This window comes from Mesoplodon mirus (assembly GCF_964341445.2).
Source record: "Mesoplodon mirus genome assembly, chromosome: 3".
Lineage (NCBI taxonomy): Eukaryota > Metazoa > Chordata > Mammalia > Artiodactyla > Ziphiidae > Mesoplodon > Mesoplodon mirus.
In genome coordinates, this window is record NC_138978.1 from 59,126,995 (window position 1) to 59,151,889 (window position 24,895).

General features: G+C 42.3%; 1 protein-coding gene across 3 annotated transcripts in view; it reads right to left on the bottom strand.

The window, feature by feature from the left end:
* Positions 1–24,895, bottom strand: part of JAK1 (Janus kinase 1) — a 136,202-nt gene that overhangs the window by 31,053 nt on the left and 80,254 nt on the right. For all 3 annotated transcript variants that reach the window (XM_082613376.1, XM_082613374.1, XM_082613375.1), the window contains 7 exons: positions 22,067–22,149; positions 19,067–19,265; positions 15,428–15,551; positions 9,641–9,794; positions 6,225–6,388; positions 4,196–4,538; positions 2,434–2,619 (listed from right to left, as the gene is read on the bottom strand). In XM_082613376.1, the coding sequence (XP_082469502.1) occupies positions 2,434–2,619; positions 4,196–4,538; positions 6,225–6,388; positions 9,641–9,794; positions 15,428–15,551; positions 19,067–19,265; positions 22,067–22,072 (1,176 nt within the window). In that variant the 5' untranslated portion in view covers positions 22,073–22,149. The remainder of the gene's footprint in view (positions 1–2,433; positions 2,620–4,195; positions 4,539–6,224; positions 6,389–9,640; positions 9,795–15,427; positions 15,552–19,066; positions 19,266–22,066; positions 22,150–24,895) is intronic.

The window sequence follows — 24,895 nt, forward strand, 5'->3', positions numbered from 1 at the left end:
ACTTGCTATTACATTTAAGCATATATAATCATCATTTTTATTCGTCAAAAATTGTCAAATACAGCTTCACTGGTGGCGCAGCGGTTGAGAGTCCACCTGCCGATGCAGGGGACACGGGTTCATGCCCCGGTCCAGGAGGATCCCACATGCCGCGGAGCGGCTGGGCCTGTGAACCATGGCCGCTGAGCCTGCACGTCCGGAGCCTGTGCTCCACAATGGGAGAGGCCACAACAGTGAGAGGTCCACGTACCGCAAAAAGAAAAAAAAAAAATTGTCAAATATTGGTAATTTCAAATAATTTAATGTAATAGCTGTATGACCTTGGACAAGTTATTTAACTTCTTTGTGCCTCAGTTTCCTCCTTTGTAAAATGGGGATGACAATATACCCACCTCATAGGGTCGATATGAAAAATGAAAAGAGTTGGTATTCATAAAGCCTTTAAGATAGGAAATACCTGGCACACAGCAGGGCTAGTATTTGTAAAGGAAAACAAGGTAACAAGGAGATCAGGTATCGATTTCTTCTTGCCTTCCCCCTGCTCTCTGCACAGCACTGTAGTTGGGCACAGAGCTGTCAGCCCCTGTGGCCAGGGTGAGCACTGACTTAGATGACAGGTGCACCATCTGGGTGCCAGACTTGACTCTGTCAGCCAGGACAGATGGGGCAGGTTCACAAAGCTTGCATCAGCTGGCTGCAGTTCCTCCTCCTCTGCCACGCATCTCCAGGGTTTGGCCATGTTGGACAGCCAGACCACAAATGGGCCAACCTCTCCCTCACTACAGAGTCCCTGGGGAAGAGAACACTGTGGAAACCAAAGCAGTGCAGGCTGGAAATGCCCCTGTGCAAGCTCCTACACCTCTCCCTAAGTCTCAGATTCCCCCCTGGAAGTGGAGCCAAAATCCTGATATCTTAAGGTCTTTGTAAGGACTAAATAAGATACAGCAGACACATCATATAACATGACTTAAGATCTATAATATACTGAATACATAGCATTTATTATTATTTTCTCCCTCCCACCATTTTCCATCTCTCCACTAACATCTATCTGGGCTCTTCTTCTACTTCCTTCACGTTTTTACTACAGCTTTCTAATGAAATCAATGTATCTTTATTGTTTAAAAAAATGGGGAGGATGGGGAGAATTAAAAATTAAAATCACTCATAATCCCATCATAAACAAATAGTTGTTAATATCTGATTATTTTTCTAAGAGCATGTGTATGTATATGCATAAACTTTTTAAACAAAATTGGTTCCATTCTACCAACAGTTTTATATTCTGCTTTCTTCTATTTACGAAGCATTTTTCCAGATTTTTTTTAGTTCAGCAATTTGTTTACATAATATTCTACTACTCAGATGAGTTGTGTTTTATTCTCTCATTTTCCTATTATCATATATGCAGGTTAGTTTCAGTATTTTGACACTGTAAATACTGCTGGGATAAATATTCTCATTCATAGACCACTGCCTGCATCTCTCACTGTTTCTGGAAGACAGGTCCTCATTTCCTGTATGGAGGGATATATAGATACTTTCAAGGCTTTTAACACATGTTTACCAAATTGCTTTCCCAAACGGTATATCAAAGAGACTACTTACTCTAGATGTAAAAGAATGACCATCTGTCCTAAACCATATCACCAGATTCTTTCCCAGTAGTACTGAGTGTTATGATTTTGACAAAGTATTTGCCAATTTTTAGGGAAAACATGGTATTTCCCTAGATGACTACCTTCATTGCATGGAGCACCGTGTCTCACCCACCTGTCCTCCCCATGTGCCGTCAGCCGTGACTTCCCCAACACAAACATGTTTATTCTGGCAGGACTCCCACTTCCCCTGCCAAACTGGCCTGCCTGTCTAGATCACGTCCTCAAGTGATACCAAAAAAAGAGGAAGAGAGGTTGAACACCCCTTCCTCTGTCCGAGAGTCACTTGGGTGTGCTTGACACCACGATGAGGACCGTCATTGTGGCCAGAGCCACCGGCTGGACAGTCTGCTCAAGTGCAAAATGGGGCTTCCCACCGACCTCATTCCAGATGACCCACCCAACTCAGCAGAGAAGGCTGTGCAGGAGCCCTTGGGAGAAAATGCTGACACTCACTCAGTGATGTGGATCTTCAAATCCACTAACTTTTGTGAACTAAATATTGATGCTGAAATATCTTTAGGAAGACAGCAAATCCTGAAGCAGATGCACATTTGAAGACCAAAGAAAGGCACTAGAATGTACCCGTGTAACTTAAAAACAGACACTGATAATGTCAATGTCAGCAATAGGGACTTTTTGGCTTAAATAAGACAATCATAAGACTTTCTCTTTGGGACAGGAACCCTGAAGAGCACATGCTGCATAACTGTCCTTAGCAAAGTCTCCCTCCCAACACCAGACCCAGGCCGAATCACTTCTGAAGCAAACTTACCATTTTTTTGTTGTCCTGCTTATTAATGCTGACCACAGACTCCTTGATTACAATGTGAGTGATCTCAGGGAAGTAAGAAAAATTGTTCCACTCTTCCCGGATTTTGTTTTTCTCCTCATCCTTCTTGTGTTTATTTTCCAGTTTTTTCCGTTTCAGTTTATTTTTTTCCTTTTCAACAGGAAGAACCTGATAAGATACATAAAAGTGACAGGGTGAAGTCAGCTTTCTCATTTTCTCTTGGTATTTCTCATTTTCTATTGGTATTTCTCATTTTCTCCTGGCAAACCAACAGAAGGCCTGCAGCCGAGGAGGAGAAAGCCAGCGTGCCTGGATTGACAGAGGAACTGGGAGAGTTAGCACCCATGAGCCTATTTGGGTCCCCATGGGCCTATTTGGTCCCATCAGGGATGCCTGGGATCCTACACCTGGAAGAGATCTTAATGAACACACTGACTAAACTCTTTACATAATCTATAATGTGCAAGCAAACTCAGGAATGGAAATAACTGCTCACTAGACACGCATCTACAATCAGGTCCCCCCATTTGAACACAGGCTTTCTCCTTTTAGAATCTATCACTGATTGTCTTGACTTTATAGCCATATTCAAGTTGGAATTTTCAAGAGAAGGTATGAATCTCATGCTTGGATAACCCAGGGAGTCATACATGTCTGCACAAGCTTATGTATTTTGTGTAGCAGAAGTCTTGGAGACTAGAGATCTGGGATAAGATCGTGCCTCTGCTAGTTACTTAGGTCATCTCTTTGCGCCTCCATTTCCTCATCCATAGTCAGAGATCTTACATCTTCACAAGGTTCCTTGAGCAGGAGGTAAGTTCTTATTAACACAGTACCCACACTACACAGAAAACACTTGATGAGTGTTTGGCACTGTTATTTTAGCATGAGAATACAATAGGAGTAGAAAGTAAATCTCACCTTTACTTCAATATTATTATTATTTACAATAATAATGATGATGACAATAGCAGCTATAATAATTTATTGAACATTTATCATATGCCAAGCTCTGTGCTAAACGACATTCAGTTCTCTCAACACTATGAGGTAATACACTAAGTATTGCCATTTTATAGATGAATAGTATGTGGCTGATATATGTGAAGTAAACCTCCCAAGGCCATGTGAGTATAAACAGTGGAGCTAGGATTTGAATCACATCTATTTAGATTTAAAACCCATGCTTTTAAACCACTCTGCTCTATTGCCTCATCCAACAAACACTTCAAAAAGAAGCTCCAAATTGCAAGAAAAATTACTCTATTTCACAGAACCAGAGGGCTAAATTCAATTCTTGGCATAATCACTATTAGTTAGTTATGACCTTGGGCAAGCTTCTTAACTTGTCTGTGCCTCTGTGTTCATCTATAAAATAGGGAAAATGGTAGTATCTCTCATAAATTTGTTTTAAGGAATAAATGAGTTAATACATGTAAAATGCTTAGAAAAGTACTTGGTACATGGTGAGCACTTGGTACATGTCTACTGTTATTACTATATTATTACATATTGTATATGTTGTTATTATATTTCTGTTTCCCTACAGAACTCAATAAATATTTATTTTAGATCTACTGTTACATGGACACAATAAAAGATGAATGATACATGGTCTCTAGCCCATGAAATAAACTCAGCTGACAGGGGTGATGAACATGCAAAGAGATAATCACAACAGAATACATGGAACACACCATGTGACAGGATGTTTTGTTCTGATCAGCCACCTATCGGCACTTACATTTGGTTTCTGCCTCCACTGGATTCCAAGATTTCCAGTCACCATCACTTCATAGCAGAGCATGTTTCCATTATCATTCGGATGGAAACGATTCATCTCATTTTCTGAAGAAATCAGTAGCATGGAAGTCTCAACTATTTCAGCACCATAATGTTTTGTCAAGGTTTCCAAGGTAGCCAGGTATTTCACCTTCAGGTCGTGTGTGGACACACTGCTGTCACAAATGGTCTTGTTGTTAAACTCCTTTAGGAAATCCTTGAAAACATTATTTATCCGCATCCTGGTGAGAAGGTTCCTCTGTCTGATGGACTTATTCAATGTTTCTGGAATATATCGCTTGTAGCTGAAAGAAAGTAAAAAAAAAAAATTCTCTTTTTCATGTATAGGTGAGCAGAATAGTGCAGAAACAAACCTAAGTCTATAAATCTTCCTTCCCTGTGTTGCCAAATGAGAAAGAAGGGTCTACTCCCAGGGGGTCTTACATGGAGTAAAACTCTGAGGATGATAATCATAAGGAGACCGAGGTGAACAGGGACTGAAAGAAAAGAGACAAGTACATGTTCCACAGATTTTACTGAAATGCGAATTCCTACAGGAATCATCAGATTTTCTGGGTCACAAAGGCAGGCAGCAAAATGCACTTATCTGTGTTTTTGTTTGCTAGTGTCACTGTTCCTGTGCACACTGGTGCTCACATAAATACTGTTACTAAGATTCAGCATCAGTTAGAAAGCCGTCTGGAAGGTGTCAGGAGTGACGGAAGATGTTCTGTATGTTCTACTTGCCTCTCTATTTTACAGTTTTTCTATAAAGATCAAAAACTGTTTTTATAAGAAATGGGAAAAAACCCATAAAAGCTAATTAAATACAAAAGACTTAGTGTTTGCCATGTGCAAATGTCTCAGATATATTAAACGGATCAACAAGTAAACTGAAAGATTAGTTACCCATCCAGGTGCTAATGAGAGAGTATCTATGACTAACAGAATCTCAGCGAATGGATATACTGCTAGAACAGGAGCCAGCTTTAAGAAGAGTATGCACACCAAAGAAAAAGAGAACAAGTCCACTGGGGGTCAAAGTGGGGAGACCCGTCGGCCAGTTACTCCCAGGTCTGAAAAAGCACCTGGCACAGGGAAATCCCTGCTGCACAGATGGTTTCACAACCGTGGAAAACTGTGGAGTTTGAAGTTTATCCCCCCCAAATATTGTAATTTTTTAGATTAATAGAGAGGAAAATCAGAGGAGTGTTATCACTTTTTACTTTAGCCTCATGAAAAAATAAAGAGGAGGTGCCCAGGGGCTTCCCTTGGTGGCGCAGTGGTTGAAGAGTCTGCCTGCTGATGCAGGGGACGCGGGTTTGTGCCCCCGGTCCGGGAGGATCCCACATGCCGCGCAGCGGCTGGGCCCATGAGCCATGGCCGCTGGGCCTGAGCGTCCGGGGCCTGTGCTCCGCAACGGGAGAGGCCACAGCAGTGAGAAAAAAAAAAAATTATATTTCATAGATGGGAGGGAGTTACACAGATTGAATATTCTCACAAAGACTTGATTACAAATGATAACTTTAAGTAAATACAGTTTTCTTAAGGTAACAGCTGATCGTGCTTCACATCAGAATTAACAGCTCTCTAGTGAACTAGTTCTGGCTGGGAACGATAGCAGCTGCCTGTAGAGCTACACTGAGAAGGATTTTAGGACAGATCCAGCACAAAAGGAAAAAGTTCAGTGATAGATGGCAATGCCCAGCACGGGCAGAGAGGAAGGGGGAGGGCATGCAGGCCACTAATTTGACTGGCACCCCAGCTCAGAACTGTCACCCTAGTACAAATTTCTGAGGTCATCAGCCAACATTCAAAATCAGGACACAGTTATAATTGTGCTACCTTTCATAAATATTCTAAAAATGAGTTGCGCTCTGCAGAGAGCAGTAGTCAGCCAAAAGCTGGCAGTAGTTAAACTGAGATGTATGAAAACGTACAAAAATAACACCATCCCCACAATCAATTCTTTAGCCAGCAGGAAGGTTTACCTGATGTCCTTGGGAAGTTCTGGCAACTGCATCTTCTTCATCATGGCATAGTGGGAGATGGCCAGGACGGCCATTCCCAGACACTCGTTCTCAATATCATGCCCATCCTGCTCCGTCTTGGGGTCTCGAATGGGAGCCAGGCATTTGACCAAATCATACTGTCCCTTTGGAGCAGAGGTGAGAAGAAACGAACCACCACTTAAGTTTCAAGAGTCCACCCATGTTTCTGATCTTGAGAGGAAGGTTCCCCACACAGGGAGGTGCTACCCAATAAGCAGTACAGCAATGAGACTAACGAGATTTAGTTTCTCTGGCACCAAAGCTCTTTCTTAACACCTGGGCATGAAGGGGCTTGGGAAAGGTCTCCCCAGGTTAATTCATTTGTTTAATAAATACTCACTGCGCACTATGCTGGGTGCTGGTGAACAGTATGAACACATGAAGCCCCTCTGTGGGGCTTCCCATGTAAGTGATGATGAAAAGCAACATGTACTAGGCTTGGGCTGCACCAGGGCATGGGACGCGACAGCTGTCTGGGGTTTGATTACTTGTTAACTCCACAACGAACCGGTGTATAAATGACAGAGCACCACACACCCTTCTGATGTAGATTTACAGAAAGGAGAAGGAATCCAGGTTCTATACTGCATCATTACCACACGTAAGTTTTTTCAACGTCTGCTGTTCAAGTTTCCGGTAGTGAAATGTATCACCAAAATACACCCCCTCACTCATTGAGGCACGCCACATTCTACGAGCCAATGAGGGCTGCTAGGTCCCCTTTATTAAGCCCTAACCTGAGTGCTAGGCACTGTGCGAGGTTCCTCTCATTTACTATTTCACTTATTCTTTACAACAGCCCTATGAGGGGGAGGCTAACATCATCATCTCTGCCTAACAGCTGAGAAATCTAAGGCACCAAAAGGTTAAATAACTTCATTCACTCACTTGGTAATCACTGATTAATAAGAAGCAATTACGGGCCAGATGTTATTCTAGGTGCTAGGGATACAGCAGTTAACCAAACCACATCGCTGACCTTACGGAGATTTCCAGGAAAGAAAGAAGAACAAACAAACAGAAATATATAACCTCAAGTAGTTACCAAAACCAAAGTCAAGTAGAAAGACAGAATACTGTGGGAACTGGGGACCTAGTGAGTGGTGGGGTAGAGGGTCAGACCAGATGTGACTGCAGGGCTACGGCTCTGCAACACTGTGCTACAGTCAAACTCAGTCTTTAAAGTTCACCGACTGCAAGTGTACACAGCTCTTAGGATTGGGACCTCGTTAGCCTTTCTCCAGCTCGAAAAGAGGCAGACATGAAGTATGGGGGTGGTGTTCCTACATAAGGAAGACACTCACTTTCCCTGAAGCAACTTTAGTTTAGTGGGTTTTGGATGGAGGGTTCTCACTGTTGCAGTTCCCCCTTTTCCCCAAGATAGGACTTCTTGTTTCTCTCAGTAAGAAAAGGACACTGACCACTTCTTCAAACTACCAAGGACCAACAACAATCATCTCCACCAGCAATGTGTGAAGAGAACAAAATCTGAAACTATTTTGTCTGGCTGTGATTTTCTGTCAATATCACTGTACAACTACCTCAAGTAACTCATTCCTGAAGCTCTGAAAAGTCAGGTTCTAATGTAATACTTAGTCTTGAAGTATGGTGCACTCTTTTTTTACACTTCCTCTCCCAAAAAAGTAAAAGAATCAATCTCAGAAATGAATATATGTAAAACTGGGAGGCTGAATTCAAAAAGACCAATCTGAAAATGGCCAGTTCACTTATTTTTTCCACACAGTATCTGCCCAGGGCTGTGCCCTGTCCCACTTCTCTACTGTCTCTGAGGCCAGTCCTCAGGTACATTATGGAACGTGGATAGTGTGCCATCGACAACCAAAGCTGTACAAGAGAATACAACTGTGACACATAACCCACACGTGTAAAAGTATATCCTAAGGAAATAATAAACAGAACACATATTTAGATGTATGTATGAGGCTGTTTTGTAACAGTGATAGCATAACAGGAGAAAAAAAACCAAACATGTTCAGAAACAAGGATTAGTTAAATAAAGGCTGACTTCTCCTCTGGATTCCAGTCTCACGCTCGATTTCCTAACTGAATCTCCACTTGTGTATCTCACAGGCATCTCCTAAAGAGAGCCCCCAACTCCCACCCCTTCTCCAGCCTGCTGCTCCCAGTCTTCCCTGTGCAGGGAATCAGTCCGTTATCTACCAAACACCACCTAAAATAAATCTCAAAATTCTCTTCGATTCTTCAAATATCCTCACCTTCCACATCCAACTCATAAGCAAATCATATCAAGTCCATCTCCAAAATTAATCTCAGATCCACCCATTTTTCTCCAACTCTACTGCCACTACACTGGTGCTACTGGCATCTAAGGAGAGGAGGCCAGGGGTGTGGATAAATATTCTACAATCCCTTACAACAAAGAATTAACCAGCCCAAAATGTCAGTAGTGCTGCTTTTGAAAAGCTCTGCTCTACTCTGAAGAAATACTTTCCCCACTCCTCCCTTAGAATTGCAGACACTTTTTTATTCTTCAGAATTCAGTATAAATGCCACTCTTTAGAGGGACCTTCTCTGATCACACTATTTAAATTAGGTCTCCCCATTCAAACCTCCCTCCCCATATTCTCTATGACAAAGGCCTTTTTCTTCATAGCACTTTTCACAGTTTCTTGTGTATTATCTATGTATCATTTTATCTGCTTGTTTTGTTTGTCCAGTCGATTATATGTCTGGTGCTTGCAGAGACCATGTCTGTCTTGCTCACCACAGTTTCTGCAGCACCTTAGCGAAAAGTACACAGACACTCAGAACAATAAGATATTTTCAAAAACTACATAGTGCATAATACATATGTGCATGATAAAATCAGGAAGCACATATACAAAAATGTTAGCTATCTCAGGGTAATGTAATTTAGGTGACTTAACTTCTCTTTCTGGCTTTCTTCTAGTGTCTTATTGTTCTACCCTGCCACCACTGTGACTCACAGTGGCCACCTCCTTCCTCTCTGTGACTGCTGAGAAGTACCTTCGTGATTAGCCCTGAACTACACCTTCCCTCACTTACAGCTCCCCTCTGCTCTCTGCACAGGAGGCACTGTAGACACGAACTGAAATGGTAGGAGGGGGGAAAAAGAAAGGAACGGGGAAGAAGTAAAGCCCAAAAAGCCCACAAGTGGGATAACCAGCCAGTTGGATGCTGAACTGCCTTCCCCCTCCTCACTTGCGGCAAGTCCAGGGTTGGTGAGAACTACCCATGGAACAGGCCATAAAGCATCTTAGCTGCCACCATGGTCGGCTATGCCAGGGAATCTGACCCCTACCATGTCTTACCCACCCCACAAACTCCACGCTCTCCTGGGCCCAACATCTTACCTGAGCAAACAGATACTCCAATGAGCTGGCGTCAAGGAGAGGGGTTGCATCTGGAACTTTTTTTTTCTCGTAGCTGTTCTTCTGCTTCTTTGGAGAATGTCGCCATACTGACTGCTCGTTATCATTGGTCCCATGCCAGTTGGTGAAATAGAACCTGTAAGGCAGGAAGATGAATGTTAACTGTGGGAAAGGGGACCTTGGCATGCGTGGGAGAGGCGTCCTGGTTCTACCCAGAGCGATCAGTGCCAGAGGTTAAACTTCCCTGAGAAGTAAACAGACAGATCTTTCATCTGTGTAGCACTTCACTGTTTATAAGGTCCTTTTCTTTTCATTCTTATAAGCACTTTGTGAAGAGCATACTGACAGAACCTCATCTATGACTCAGGGAGATAAAGTGACTTCCTTAAAATCACAAAGGAATTTCCACTCCATCTTCCTAGATAGGAAAACACTGCTGTCTAGAACTAGATGCTAGCCCAGCAACTCCCTCCACCATTAGTAACGCCAGCCTGCCTTGAATCCAAGACGTACTTCACAGTTTAACACTTCTGAAATCTAGTTTCATCATACAGTCAAGACATACAGTTAATGTACAGTGTTTCCTAATTCTCAGATGGCTGTTACTGACACTTTTTATCTTACAATGAACAAAGTTTTAAAACAGAAGAAATATACAAACACTACTACAAGCATCAGCTGCAGTGCCCTGAACTAATAAATGCTTTATATACATTATGCTATTTAATGCTTACAGCAACTGTACAAGGTATGTTTCATTGTTTCCATTTTATAGATGAGGAAAACTGAGGTTCTGAGAGGCTAGGTCACCTAAGACCACAAGCCTGTTCTCTCCACTACTACTTTCCTCTGCCATCTGTAAGAGAAACACAACAAGTTCTGGAATGTGTGAAAGTGACTGAGCCAAGCTGATCCAGGCCAGCTCTAGGCTACAGACTCAGAGGGTACCTGGGTCTCTCTCCCTTGACATGCCCATGTGCTGATGAAAATCCACCACAGCATGGAGAAGGAACATATAAAACCTCCCAAAAAGGAGCTGCCGTTAAACTCAGATATCTGTCAGTGAGCTCTATTTGCAGAGTGTAGGGCATGCCAGGTCTTGGGCCAGGCTCTGGAACACAAGGGGTTCTCAGGCATAGTCCCTGCTGTGAATTCCCTGTCTATAGGCAATCAGTTAAATCCAGGGGGCACATCTCATAAACAGAGCTACACTGTGAATTTCATGGACCTCACACAGTTTTCCTTTCCTCCATAAAAAAAAATTAAAGTTGTATTTTACAACTATGTTGGTGTAAAGATGAATATAATTTTGGCTGGATTATTTTTTTCCTGATTTAAATAAAATTAAAACACTTCTGTGGATCCCTAATAACATCATGAGCCCAAGGCATTGTGCCTCAGAGATAAGTTTTTCTTGAACATGAGTGTCTCAGATAAGGTGCCAAAGGAGTACCAAGGAGGAAGAAGTTGCTGCCACTGCCAGGGGATGTGGCAGGGAAGGATAAAGGGTTGGGGAAGGGAGTTGGGACTAGGATAAATAAATACCAGGCTATAGAGTCTGGACCATACACAGAAGGCAGAGGAAGACTGAGCCAAACTGATGTGAGGCAGGATCCCACTGGAAGAAAGCCCCAGAGAAGATGGACTGAAATGAGAGAGGCCAAGAGACAAGCAGGTGCCTAAGGCAGCAGCCTGGGCAATGCCGTGAGGTTTGTGGGGGCAGAGGCCTCAGTGCCTTGCTCATCACTAAATCCCTAGCGCCTGGCATATAAAAGGTGCTAATACATGCCTGTTGGATGCAGAAACAGCAAATGAATGACCTAACTCAAGAAGTAACAATTAAAATGGAAAGGATGGATAAGAAGTTACTTTAAAGGTAAAAATCAACATTTTACAACTTTCAAGTGATTCTATACAGCCCATCTTCCACAAAACTCATTTGACTGTGGCCTTTGGCATCTCTCTCTCAGACAGAAAGAGCCACGTATCCACAGAGTCCACATGCACCATAAACCACAGCTGCAGGACTGTCCCCGCACCTTCCCATGTGAGAGTAGAAGCCTGAGGCTCTCAGCTCACAAAGAGGGCAGAATTCATGCTGCCCCCAGGCTGAGGAGCCTGCTCTTCAAGGGCAGAAGAGAGCAAGGCGGGGAGGACTCCTCCAGGATCGGCTGCCCTGGGCAGGCAGAAAGTAAGAGGTGAACCAGCCCTACCAGCTGAGCAGACACAGGAAATCTGACACTGGGGCAGAAAAAGATGGACAAGGCCATGGCCAACTCCTCTGACTGCTGAGGGAAATCCAAAATGGAGAGTTCTCTTCATTCATACAATAATCTAGTGATCTACTGTAAGTTCCAGGGGGTCTGCCTGGGAGGAGACAGGTGAGAGGGTCTAAATGGGATGATTAAGAGAGTAGCTAAGAGCTTCTGAGTGCTAACCGTGTGCCAGGCACCCCATATACAAAGGTTCAAAGTGGGGCTCTGACAGAGGGGCATGCAGGACAGGTAAATTCTGTTTGAGAGTGGAGGAAGGTGGTAATGAGAGAATGAGAATTATGTATGGTATGGAAGCTTACCTGGGATGAGGGGGGAAAGGATGTCAAGGACAGAGGAAGTTGTCTGAAAGAGCAACACTGAAGACAGATTCTCCCTGAACCAGTCGGAGCCATGGATCTCCCACACCCCACTGAGTCTCTATGATAAACAGCCAAGGGCCCAGCATACTCCCTCGGGGCTGAACGAGGACATTTTCTGAGGTTGCTGTCTGAGCCCTGTGAGACTAGCCTTGCCTTGGAAGCCTTTTGGTAAGATGTTCAGACAAGATAAGGCAATGTGCAGCTTCTCCACTACAGAAAGGCTGAAGGGAGCCTAAAACAAGGCTGGATCTCTGGAAATTGCCTATAGTCAAAGGCTGACAGCTCTCTATTTAATAAGACAATAAAAAGAAAAAACCTTTAGATCAGTTAACTGCCAAAATCAACATCTTCCATAAGCAACAAGGATATATTGTATAGCACGGGGAAATATAACCATTATTTTGTAATAACTTTAAATGGAGTATAACCTACAAAAATACTGAATCACTATGTTGTACATATGAAACTAATATTGTAAATCCACTACACTTCAAGAAAAATAAATAAATAAATGTAACAACAGGGAATGTTTCAAGGAAAAAAAATCGCTAATAAGACAAAACTAGTAAGTACACTGAAGCAGAAATTGTGCGCTCCTTTCAAAATTAATTATTAAACTTGGGCCAATTCCTGGTATTACAACATGCTAAAGGAAAAAAATTAAGAATGATCTAAATAAATGTAGTATGATAGCTGCTGATATTCCTTTGCAGAATGATGTGGAAGAACACTGCAGGAGGGAAGGAAGGAGAGATTATCCCCCTTACTGGCGGGATAGACAGACCTGCCAATAAGAGATATGCCTTCCTTGCAAGTTTTTGAGAAAATTATATTACAGATGATTACACATTCTAAGTTTATGTACAGCTATTATATACAACGAATTCTCTTTAGGTTTCTATAGAACTTTACTAATGGATAGTAAAACTTATTTAGATGAAAAAGCAAGAAAACTTTTTTTCTTAAAAAGGAATAAAGAGGGCCTCCCTGGTGGCGCAGTGGTTGAGAGTCCGCCTGCCGATGCAGGGGATACGGGTTCGTGCCCCGGTCTGGGAGGATCCCATATGCCGCGGAGCGGCTGGGCCCGTGAGCCATGGCCGCTGGGCCTGCGCATCTGGAGCCTGTGCTCCGCAACGGGAGAGGCCACAACAGTGAGAGGCCCGCATACCGCAAAAAGAAAAAAAAAAAAAAAAAAAAAAAAAAAGGAATAAAGAATATGCTTGTCTTATATTAAGATACATTAAAAAACAATAGCTATCAAAATTATCTAAAAGCAGAAAACTATTAATTAAAGTACAAGAACATAGAGCTGGGATTCCACTGAAATACTCACCAACATTTATTTTCATGTTACACCTTCTTTAGTGGTGAGATGATGAGGTTTCAAAATTATGTAGTTTGTTGTAATGCAAATGTTTTAGCTTAGGGTGGGATCTTTTTTTCCAAGTTCAAAGAGCTTGCGGTAACAAAGCAATATCCTGTTGAAGCCCAATGTCAGGTACAAAGTCAAGGTGCCAAAAATGAGGCAGCCATGCACTTCCTGGCAGCTAACATAAACAGGGAGCTGGCAAAGACAGCTTTTAATCATGAGGCAGTCACATGACCAGCAAAGACGAAGGCCTCAAAGAGGATTCTAATGCTAACAAGACAATTCACTATGTGTGTAACTGTGAGTAACTCACTTCTCTTTTTTGGACATCAGTTTCCCCCTAAAAAATTGGAAGAATTGAATCAGGCAAACTCAGGTGTCTTCCAAGTCCCAGATTCTACCATTCTAGATTCCGAGCCAAGTGGAAAAACCTAGAGGGAAGGAACTAGAACTCAATGACATGCCCCACTTCCTAGACTCCAAGCTGCAAATACATGTTTCAATGCTGGGTCAACAGCCAACCCTCAGGCCACAGAAAACTAGATTACACTCTGAAAAACAAATCCAAATATAGTCGGAAGGCTCAGCTGGGTGGGGTGAATGTTTCCCTAAATCTGGGGCATGAAATCTCACATGACACACACCTCTCCTCTTAAGGTGAGACCGTGGGTGAGTACAGAGAGAAGAGGAAAGTCAGCCCCCCAGGATGATTATCAAAGAACATAGATCTGGTTCAGCTTCCGCTGAGAAAAACACCCAGGCCACTGTGGAATGGTAACAACTCTACTGACTCCCCAGAGTAAATAGCAGCTAAAATACTGAGGGCCTCTGAGATCTCCAGGGCTTTTCCAGCATGACATGGTATTCCATTAGCATCTGAGCTAACCCACTGACTTAATCACATCTATGTATGTTAAGATTCTTTTCAGATAGGATTCACCCTATTTATAATAGGGTGAATTTATAAGCTCCTCTGCTAAATACACATGTGAAAGTATGCTTAACTAGTATCTAACAAACATACTTTCAATTCTAGGTACAGAACAAACACGCTTATAAACTCAAGAGACTACAGTGGTGAAGTACTACTGACTGCCTGTGCCACCTTGGGAGACTACATGACATTTAACAAAGTCTACAATATGGGAGAAAAGGCAAGTAAGTACCCACCAGAAGAAAAATTACAGCCCCACTAGACAAAAATCCTCAGGCAGTGGATCAAAACATTCACCTGTTTAGAACAAGACCAAGCTAGGATTTCTAGGTTTCCACTTCAGGCAGTGTTTCTCAAGCTCTCTAGCTACAACTTTTAGTAAGAAACATATTTTATTTTATCATGACCTAGTACATACAGACAGATTACATATCTCAAACTGAAGTTCTAAAAAACAATATTCTTAGGATATGTATATATGCCGATATCATCTATCCTCATCTATTTCTCTCTTTTTAAAAAAATCCTGGTCATAACTCACTAAATTAAACTCATATCCATGATTCACTGAATGAAAAACTCTGCTATACGATACTAATTCTATTCAAAATACCCTCTGCATCATAATTTCTTTTCTAAAATGTGGCAGAGGAAGGTGGTCAAACTCACCTTGAATTGTTTTCCAAATACTGAAGAAGTCCTTTCTCATACCAAGCAAATACAAAACTTACAAATTATAAAAATGACTACAATACTTCTTGGTAAGTGACTCAGGGCTCCAGGCTAACCGTCGCCCGTCCCTGCGTGAGGGAGCCCAGCAGGCACCCATACCTCATCCGGTAGTGGAGCCGGAGTGACATCTTGTCGTCGACGGTGATGGTGCGATTTGGAGCATACCAGAGCTTGGTGTTCTCATCATACAGGGCAAAGAGGTTGTGACACAGAGGAGATATACCTGGGGAAAAGTAAAGAACACATCAGAAAATTGAAGATAGATAAATCTGGCCATCTGTTTCCAAAGCACAACATATGCAAAGACCAGAAATTCTCTTATCCAAAGAGAATCTAGGTCATATTCGCATCCTCTTAGGGCCAAATACAACTTCCAACCACGTTCAATCAGGCAGTTTTAAACAAAATAATAAAAAATTATGGCTCCCCAGGAATATATACTATAGTATAGCTCCTGGCAAACCAGGTTAAAACCATTTAAAAATAAAAGTCTAATAATATTTCTCACTACAGTGTCTATGACAGTCTTACCAAATCCTGCGTCAAAGAAAAAAAGGCCATCTGAGAGGTTCCCAGATACTACCTGATGTGCACCTTATTAATCACAGTGAGAAACATTCTTAGAGTTTGAGAAACCCCTAATCTGTCTCCTACAGAAAATGTTTAAACAGTTCTAACACACTGTGATTACACATTAAACATGCGAACAAGTTCCTGGCAGTAGCACATGAAATGTGTGTTAGAATAAATAATCAAAGTGATTTCTATCAGTGATTAAAATCTATTGCCATTAATAACAATACACTTCTTAAGTACTCTGTATGGTTATCAAAAATATTTTTTATTGGTAGCCAACTAGCAAGAACATATATGCTTACAAAAGGTGGTCCAACAGTGCTCCCTTGCCTCCCTACCTGACTAACTGCCTCCTTTGATACAAGAATGTTCGAAAAGATAAGGGAGATGATGAAGCCAGGAAAGTACCTTTCCACTTACTTCTGAGCCCATGATTAAAATTACACAGACCTGTAATCTAAAAGTGTCGGGGGAGATAGGAGAACGATTGCAAGTAATCAATCATTGCTGATATTTTCATGTGTGGTCAGGCCTCAAACTAAGATACAATGAACTTAAAAGCCAAAAAACATGGGAGAACATGAGGTAGCTGGCACTTGTTTCCCAACTCAGACATCTGAAGTGAGACTGACACTGACTGGGACCCCCGCTGGCCCTGCCCACCTAGGCAGGGACTCTCTCCAATGCACACACTAAGTTAAGAAGTTACAGCTTTCTTGCATCTTCATGCCTCTGCTGAATTCCTCAACTCCTGCTTCTCAAGATATTTGGGAGTTAGCCCTTCGGAGTTACACTCCTCCATGTAACAGAGAAGATGGAGCTAAATTTCAAAGAGCATTTCCCCTTGAGAAAAATGGCAAATGGCTTTTGGATACAGTATTATCAGGACTATGGTTCAGGTAAACAATAGGTTTTCATTCATAAATTGGCTTCTGTGGACTGGCCTAGAAATCTAGCTTTTCTTTATACATATCCATATTTGAATGTGAAACATACATATATGAAGAATAATTTATTTATAATCATGGATAGGTCTATAATTCTACCACAGGTCTGATTCAAACAATATTACTACTTAAAAATAGGAAGATGAAAGATACCTTTTATATAAAAGTACTGAAAAATAATAACAATACTAACATTTACTGAGGGCTTAGTATCAGGCATCAGGCTAACACACATCTATTACCTTTTACTTCTCCTAACACTTAATGTAGTTAAGTATTATTTTTGCCATGTTACAGGTAAAGAAACTCTGAGATTTAGTCTGATTCAGGGTTACTCAACTAGTAAAATCCAGGGCTGGCATTCAAATCTAGATACAGGTACTGAGGGGATAAATAATGAGAGCTAAAAGAACAAAAATTTACCATATATTGGTGAAAAATGAGGAAGTATACAGACCCCAAAACATCATGTACTATAATAATAATAATAGCTACAAGAATCTGTGGTATTCTGTATTCATCTATTTTTAAAATTTATTAATTTTTGCAACAATCCCCTGAGTTGGTTACAAAAGGTAATACTCATTCTCTAAAGACTGGGCTTAAAAACTGATGCCCCAAATTGACCCTGAGCCCAGAGTAACAGTATAGAGGGGCTGTGTCTGCCTTCAGATTCACAGGCTCTCCCCTCTCATCTCCTTTAGCAGCAATTCCTCTATCTCTCACTAACTGCAGCCCAACAATTCTGTACAAATGATCCTTGCTAACAAACTAAGGTTTATACTTTATATGCTGATGGCAAGAAGCTTGGCTAAGAGAATAAACATTATAAACCAAATCTCAAAGTAAAGGGGAAAAAATGCCTTAGAAACATCAACTTACATCTAGTTGTTTTGCTAATTACAAATACTTTTAAAGCTGCTGTCCAAAGCTGGTTCCTTGCATACTCTGCTATCTAGTCAAAGTAACTCTAAAATATTAATGCATTTTCCCCATAATAATCTGTAACTCAGCCAATTTTATCTAGTGTTATGTTTAGTCAGTAAGGATCTACTACATTCTTCCCTATAGCACCAACCTCTCCCCTTTTATTGGAACTCTTGTATTTAAAGCATTTTAAGCAGAAAGACATATTAGGAAGAAAATGGGTTTTCTAGACAAGCTGTATTACAAACAAGCTAGCTGATTCTTGAAACAACCATACTATCCCCGCAGAGTTGTTCTGAGGACTAAAGATGATATAAGTAAAGCACGGATCAGACTATCTGCCATCATGGCTAGTTAATCTATCATGAAATGAGTTGATTTTTTAAAAACAGCTTTATTGAGATGTAATTTACATACCATAAAGTTCACCCATTTTAAGTGTACAGTTCAATGAATTTTAGTATATTTACAGAGCTGTATAACCACCACCATGATCTAAGTGGATTAGATCTTCAGTTTCTATGAATTAACTTTACCTGTCACTTAAAAGCAGGTAGGCAAAAATTGCCAATGATTCCAAGTTTAAAGGATAATGAAAGGCTTTATTTTGTTAGTTTGGTTTCCTACCTTCTAAGGGCAATAGGCTAACTTTAGCAAGACAAGCCTCACTTTTAAAAAAGGGGAAAAAAAAAAAGAAAGAAAAAGAAAAAACGATTGTCTTGTTCACAGCCTCACTGTCCTTCCTTTTCACAACTTGGCAATCTGACCAAGCCACAAAGTGACACTTAACTTCTCACTTCAACTTAGCGTCACGTTGCAGGGGCAGGGGGCAGGGAGGGGGGTACCAGGCAATAAGGAGGCAGGTCATGGCAGCATAAGGATAGACCACACTTTTCAGAAGTTTTAAACAATTAATATATTGAGAGATGGCACTTCTGAGCTTGTAACTTTGTGCGATGGCACTTCTGAGCTTGTAACTTTGTGCCAGGCGCTTCACTCATTTAGTGCTGATATTATTCCAGTTGCGTAGATATAGGGGAAATCAGAAAACTGAGCATCATTCCCTGGTATCCCTGTAGCTCATTAGTGACAGAGCAGGAATAAGCCACTTTGCAGCGAAGAAAGTGAAAAGTGAATTAAATTCACTGGCCTAAGGTCAAATGCAAGTCAGTGGCAGAGGCAGGGCAGAACGAATGACTCCCAGAGCCCACACCTCTCTCCACTCAGTGGAGATGCGGGCGCAGAGACACCGGGACCTGCTGGGCCCTGGGCAGCTGCCAGTACTCACAGCATTCCTGCGCCGCCCTGATGCACAGCTCCTCCGCTGTGTACTCTCCGCCGCCCAACCGGAGGGGCTCCCTATCCGACAGATAGAAGAGCACTTCCACCCCTGGCTCAGGGGCCTCCAGATTCACGTCAGTCTTCTTGGAGCTCCTCATTTTAGCACAGAAAGCCATGGCACTGCAGTCCTCTTTTATATTTAGATACTGTAGTGGAAGGAAAATGAGACTATGCGGTCATTCTATGTGCTAAAAGCACTACGTGTCAAAGAGTGTTTTGAAGGTAAGCAAGCAGAAATATATGGTATTGGATAAGTACCCCCCCCCGCCCCTTCTCTCCCTGAAAATCAAATGTATCAGAGCTCACAGCAGGTGCAACCATGGGAGGTAATCAATTATGCACACTCATGAATTATGGTTAAGACCATATTGTCAAAAATCAGAGTAATTTAGACATGACCTGAATTTATTTTCCCTATTTGCACACAAGTTGTAGTTGAAAAATGTGCCTCATTCTGGAACCACTGATGTTAACATTACTAATATTCCTGTTACCTCTACCGGAATCATTTAACTTTTGAATAGACCCACTGGCACAAATTACACTGTCTTTTACTTTTATGTCTACCTCCCAGTAAACGGCAAGCTCGGGCAGGGCATTAACCATCCTTACCGATTTGCGTGCCCCTAGAGCCTAGCCCAGGCTGGCTCTGAGACAGCACACACAAAAGGACTCCTGATTCATGTTCACAAGCCACATGAATGGGTCACGGGAATTAATGAGGAGCCAGGTCCCCTCACCCCACGGGGAGGCAGGACGACGGGCAGCACTTTGTGGCACCAGAATGCGAGCGAGAAGCCTCGCTTTGAAAAGGTCAGGACCCACTGGTGAGAAGCTTGCAAATAAGTTACTCAGCTGAGCCCCCTCAACAGGGAGAGCAACTAGGATCAAAGAGCCAACCTCAGCAACTGAGCTTTGGGCATGGTGAGAAAAGAGAGGGGAACTAGGGAAAGTCCTGCATGTTCTTTCTCCCCCTCACCCCAGCACCAATGGCCTCAAACCAATTTCCCTGACCCCAGGCCTGACCCCAGGTTCCTACTTTCCTCCTGCCTACCAAGCCAACCTTCACTTAGCCCCCAAAGTAATGTCCCCCTAGCACATCTCAGATCCTCTAAAGGCTCCCCATTAACCTAGAGACCAATCCTAAGCTCCTAACAGAGGCCCTCCATCACCTGGCCAGACAGCCGCACTGGCCTCATCTCACGTTATATCACTCTCGGCCTCTTACTGCAGGCTTGAAACTCACAAAGCTGCCATCTTCTTGTTACCCACCCCCCCACCCAAGCCGTTTATCTCATTTTCCTGCCTTTGCTCATGCTGATTCCTCTACCAGGAGTGCCTTCCCACCTCATCCCTTTCATGGCAAACTTCAATTGCCTTTAGAACTCAGCTCGGACATTACCTCCTCCAGGAAGCCACCTCTGAACCTCCATCCCACCTCCTGAGTTAGATGTCCTCTCTCAACCTCACCACACTGCACTCATCACACTGAATTACGACCCTCTTATTCACCTGTCTGTCCCTCTCTCACTCCCACGTGCTGAGTTCTTTAAGGACAGGGACTGTGTCATTCATATTTGTATCACCAGTGCCTTGCACAGAGCTTGCAGAATGACCCAAAACAAGTCACGGAGGGAGGGTCGCAGTCACAGTTCTCTTCACCAAATTCATGTGCTTGGTCCATTAGCTGCCCTGGTGAGGTGAGATACTTACAGGAAGGACATGAACCAGATATGCCTCAATACTACAAACTAAGAGGCACTTGGTTTTACTTGTTTAATCTCCAAAATAAATCTGAAGATCAAAATTTTCCAGAGACCAGGCTGAAAGATTAGCTCATAACTTACCTTAAGGTTCAGATCAACTATCAAGCAAGAAAGTTTTAAAACCCAACACTGAGCCTCCAACTCTACCCCAACAATGAAAAATAGAGATGGAAAACAAAGTAGCTAGTCTGCTTTATAACTTAAGAAAAAACCTTTGTCCGTAAGAGTCTAAACAGACATGGCAGGGGAAGAATTTAAAGATGGTGTTATACACTTTCACCCTACAGAAATAATCAGGCAAATATAATTATATATGTACAAGATGTGGCACCATTTGAAATAGAAAACAAAAATACAATGTAAAACAGGAGAGCACTCGGTAAACAAAATTAAGAATATCAACATAAGGACTACCCTGGTGGTACAGTGGTTGAGAATCCACCTGCCAATGCAGGGGACACGGGTTCGAGCCCTGGTCTGGGAAGATCCCACATGCTGCGGAGCAGCTAAGGCCCGTGCGCCACAACTACTGAGCCTGCACTCTAGAGCCTGCAGGCCACAACTACTGAGCCCGTGCGCCACAACTATTGAAGCCTCTGCGCCTAGAGCTCATGCTCCGCAACAAGAGAAACTCCTGCAATGAGAAGCCTTTGCACCGTAACAAAGAGTAGCCCCTGCTCACCACAACTAGAGAAAGCCCGTGTGCAGCAATGAAGACCCAACGCAGCCAAAAATAAATAAAATAAATTTATAAAAAAAAAAGAATACCAACATAATGGAATACTATGCAGCTGTTAAGGTGACATAAAACTATTTGACCCAACATTGAAAGATGTATATGACACACTGCAAAATGAAAAAAGCAAAACATGTATATTATGATCCTTCTGGTTATGCATTTGTACAATCTGGAAAACAGACAATAAACTGTTAACAGTGGTGAATATCTAGGAGAGATTACAAGGGAACTTAGACTGTACTTCCCATACTTTTGTAGTTAAAAAAAAAAAATCTCCAAAGTAGCACATGCAACATTTGGAATGAACAAAAATTAAAATAACAATATTGAAAAATAAATGGATATAGCACAGATAGTCCTATAAGTTTAAGATCAGTTTCATTATTCTTTATAGAAGCTATTTTCCTTTTTGTCTTTCTTTTAGATATGCAAATGTACATACCTGCATTTATCCAGCTGTCCAATGCCCCCCAAAAAGCAGACTGGATTTTCTTCTCTACTTTCCAAAACCCATTCAGAGCTGAGCTAAAGACAAAGATAAATAAATAAATTAGCTGCAGAGGTAACTGCATCAGAAAATAAGAGGACACTTTCATTAAGGAAGCAGCCCAAACCATAAACAGGCAGGAAAAAGCATTTAGGAGGAAGAAGGCGGCGGGGGGGGGGGGACACTGATGAGGACACTGAGAGGACAGAGAGACATCTTAGGGTGTAAACATCAAAGAAGATGTTACATTCACTGCTTCAAGAAAGGAAGCCAGGGACTTTTGCTTCTTGGTGTAGAGTGCCCTGTCCAGTGTGAATGAGGACTATGTGCCTTTTCCGTCAACAACCTCTCTCTCTCTTGAGGCTGTGAACAATAGTTTAAGGGCCCAAAGATGTGCACTTTTATTTCCCATTTCCACTTCCTTTAGAATTACCCTCTTCCCAATCCAGTCTACCCTTGGCTTCATTTTAATAGTGAAACAGCAGATGGTATGGTGAAAGGAGGAGGGTCTAGGAACAAATCTGACCAATGATGCTTTCAGTTCACCAAATATGTTTTGAGTCATTCTTATCTGAAAACTTAGGCAGCAAATAAAGGTCCTCCCAACTTCCCAACCTCACCTCAAAGCCTTATTCATACTAAACAAGAATAGCAGCTTGGTTCTGTAAAATTAAAGTACCTGGTCCCATTCTTACCACCACCACCACCACCACCCCACCACCACCACCTACATAGCTCTGCATTGTTTTAACAGCTTTCCTTGGTGCTTCTCACAAACTCTTTTTAAGAGTAAAATCAAACTATGTTTTGCAAATAAGGAGCCACCACTCTTAGTGATTTGAAAATGGTTGCCAAATCAATAGATTATTGTCTCAGTTTTCTGTTGGTCATTCCACACATTTTATCAGAATCCAGCTTTAGGAGGAGCACAGTGCCATGCATGACGAGGCAGAAGTGGAGGGTGCCTGGGGAAAGGGGGACGAGTTACCTCTGAGGCTGCAAGGCCAGCATTCCCACAGGACCTTACAGTCGAAGTGGGAGATGGCACAAAACACAAAAGCAATCTAAAATCAGTAGAGTGGGTGTGGCATGATGTCATCTTTATGCCCCTTGCTAACTCCGGTGACTGACACTGGAGAGGGCTGGTTTGGGAAGGTTTTCTGCAGCGGATAAGGCAAAACTAATGATAGGAGGCCAGGCAGGGGATATAAGTATGAATTTTGATGTGATGACTTTGACTTGGCTATTCTGTCATGACAGTTTTTAAAAGATTCAAAGAACAAATCATTATACTTTCAACTTTAAAAATGTAATATAACCGATTGTTTTAATTACATAAATAGATACCCTGCCCTGCAGGAAAACAGCAATCTGAAATTAGCTACATCTAATACCCTGCTTCGGCTCAGAAGCAGGTGTTCAAATCCCACATTTAGGAGACTCATTCGACAATTATTTTTGAGCAGTTCTTCGTGCCAAAAGCTGAGCTATACCAGGAGGCCGCAACGAAGAACAAGAGCAATATGGTCACTGTTCATGTGGAGCTTACAGTCCACAGGACTAAAAGAATCAAAGATGCACAGAAAGAAGTAATCATAAAGAACTTAAAATACCATGAAGGAAAAAGAGAGCATATAATAAGGAATGTGATTCAGCATGGGACTCAAGAAGTAACACTGAGCTGAGATGGAACGGCTATCATGGGAGGTGGGGAGAAAGCAGTTTGGGTAAAGGATGAGCAGTGCAAAGGCCCTGTAGAGGGAAGAAGCCAGTCCGGTCTCTCCAGATGGATAATTGGGGAAATCCCTCCAATATGCCTTTTTAGGTGTGGGTAAAGAACAGCACTAGCACATTCATACTTGCTAACAGCATGCCTGGGGCCTTGCTACCCCATGTTTCCGGCAGCACGCTGCCAAGGATGAATGGAAATCAACCAGCTGGCCTCCATGCTTTAGTGCCCCAAACCAGAAGAGGGACACACACGCAGACCTTTTAGAGTAGAAAGAGACCTGAAGTTCCGCCAGTCCCTTTAAGAAGGGCTACTGCATAAATCTTTTTAAACTCACGAAAGCGTTTTAATATGCACCATCAGATCACATGTTACTTGAACACAGGAGTCATGGGGATTGAGGATCAGACTACAATCACCAGGATTCTATCAAAACCCTTAATCAAGAAGAGTTTGGTTTTTCCATTATTCATTCTCTACTACAAGCAACACTGTATTGAAATCACATTATACCTAATAATTTTCAAACTGATCTCCAGTCTTACTGGACAGGACAATAAAATGGTATCAATTTGTGATGCTTAGCCTAGAGATTAAACTCTGAGAAATCAAGATCAGCAACAGAATTTCTTGACAATATGCATTTACTATGATGTTTTTATAGGCTGATTCAACAACAAAAATCCCTGTTTTTAGAAAACTGACATTCCAATGATAAAAAAGTAAACACACCCATATAGCACTTAAAAGGCATGCTAGGGCTTCCCTGGTGGCGCAGTGGTTAAGAATCCGCCTGCCAATGCAGGAGACACGGGTTCGAGCCCTGGACCAGGAAGATCCCAACATGCCACGGAGCAACGAAGCCCGTGAACCACAACTACCAAGCCTGCGCTCTAGAGCTCGCAAGCCACAGCTGCTGAGCCTGCGTGCCTAGAGCCCGAGCCCCCCACGAGAAGCCACCGGGATTAGAAGCCCACGCACCGCAATGAAGAGTAGCCCCCAAGCTAGCCCCCTCTAGCTCGCCGCCAACTAGAGAAAGCCCACATGCAGCAATG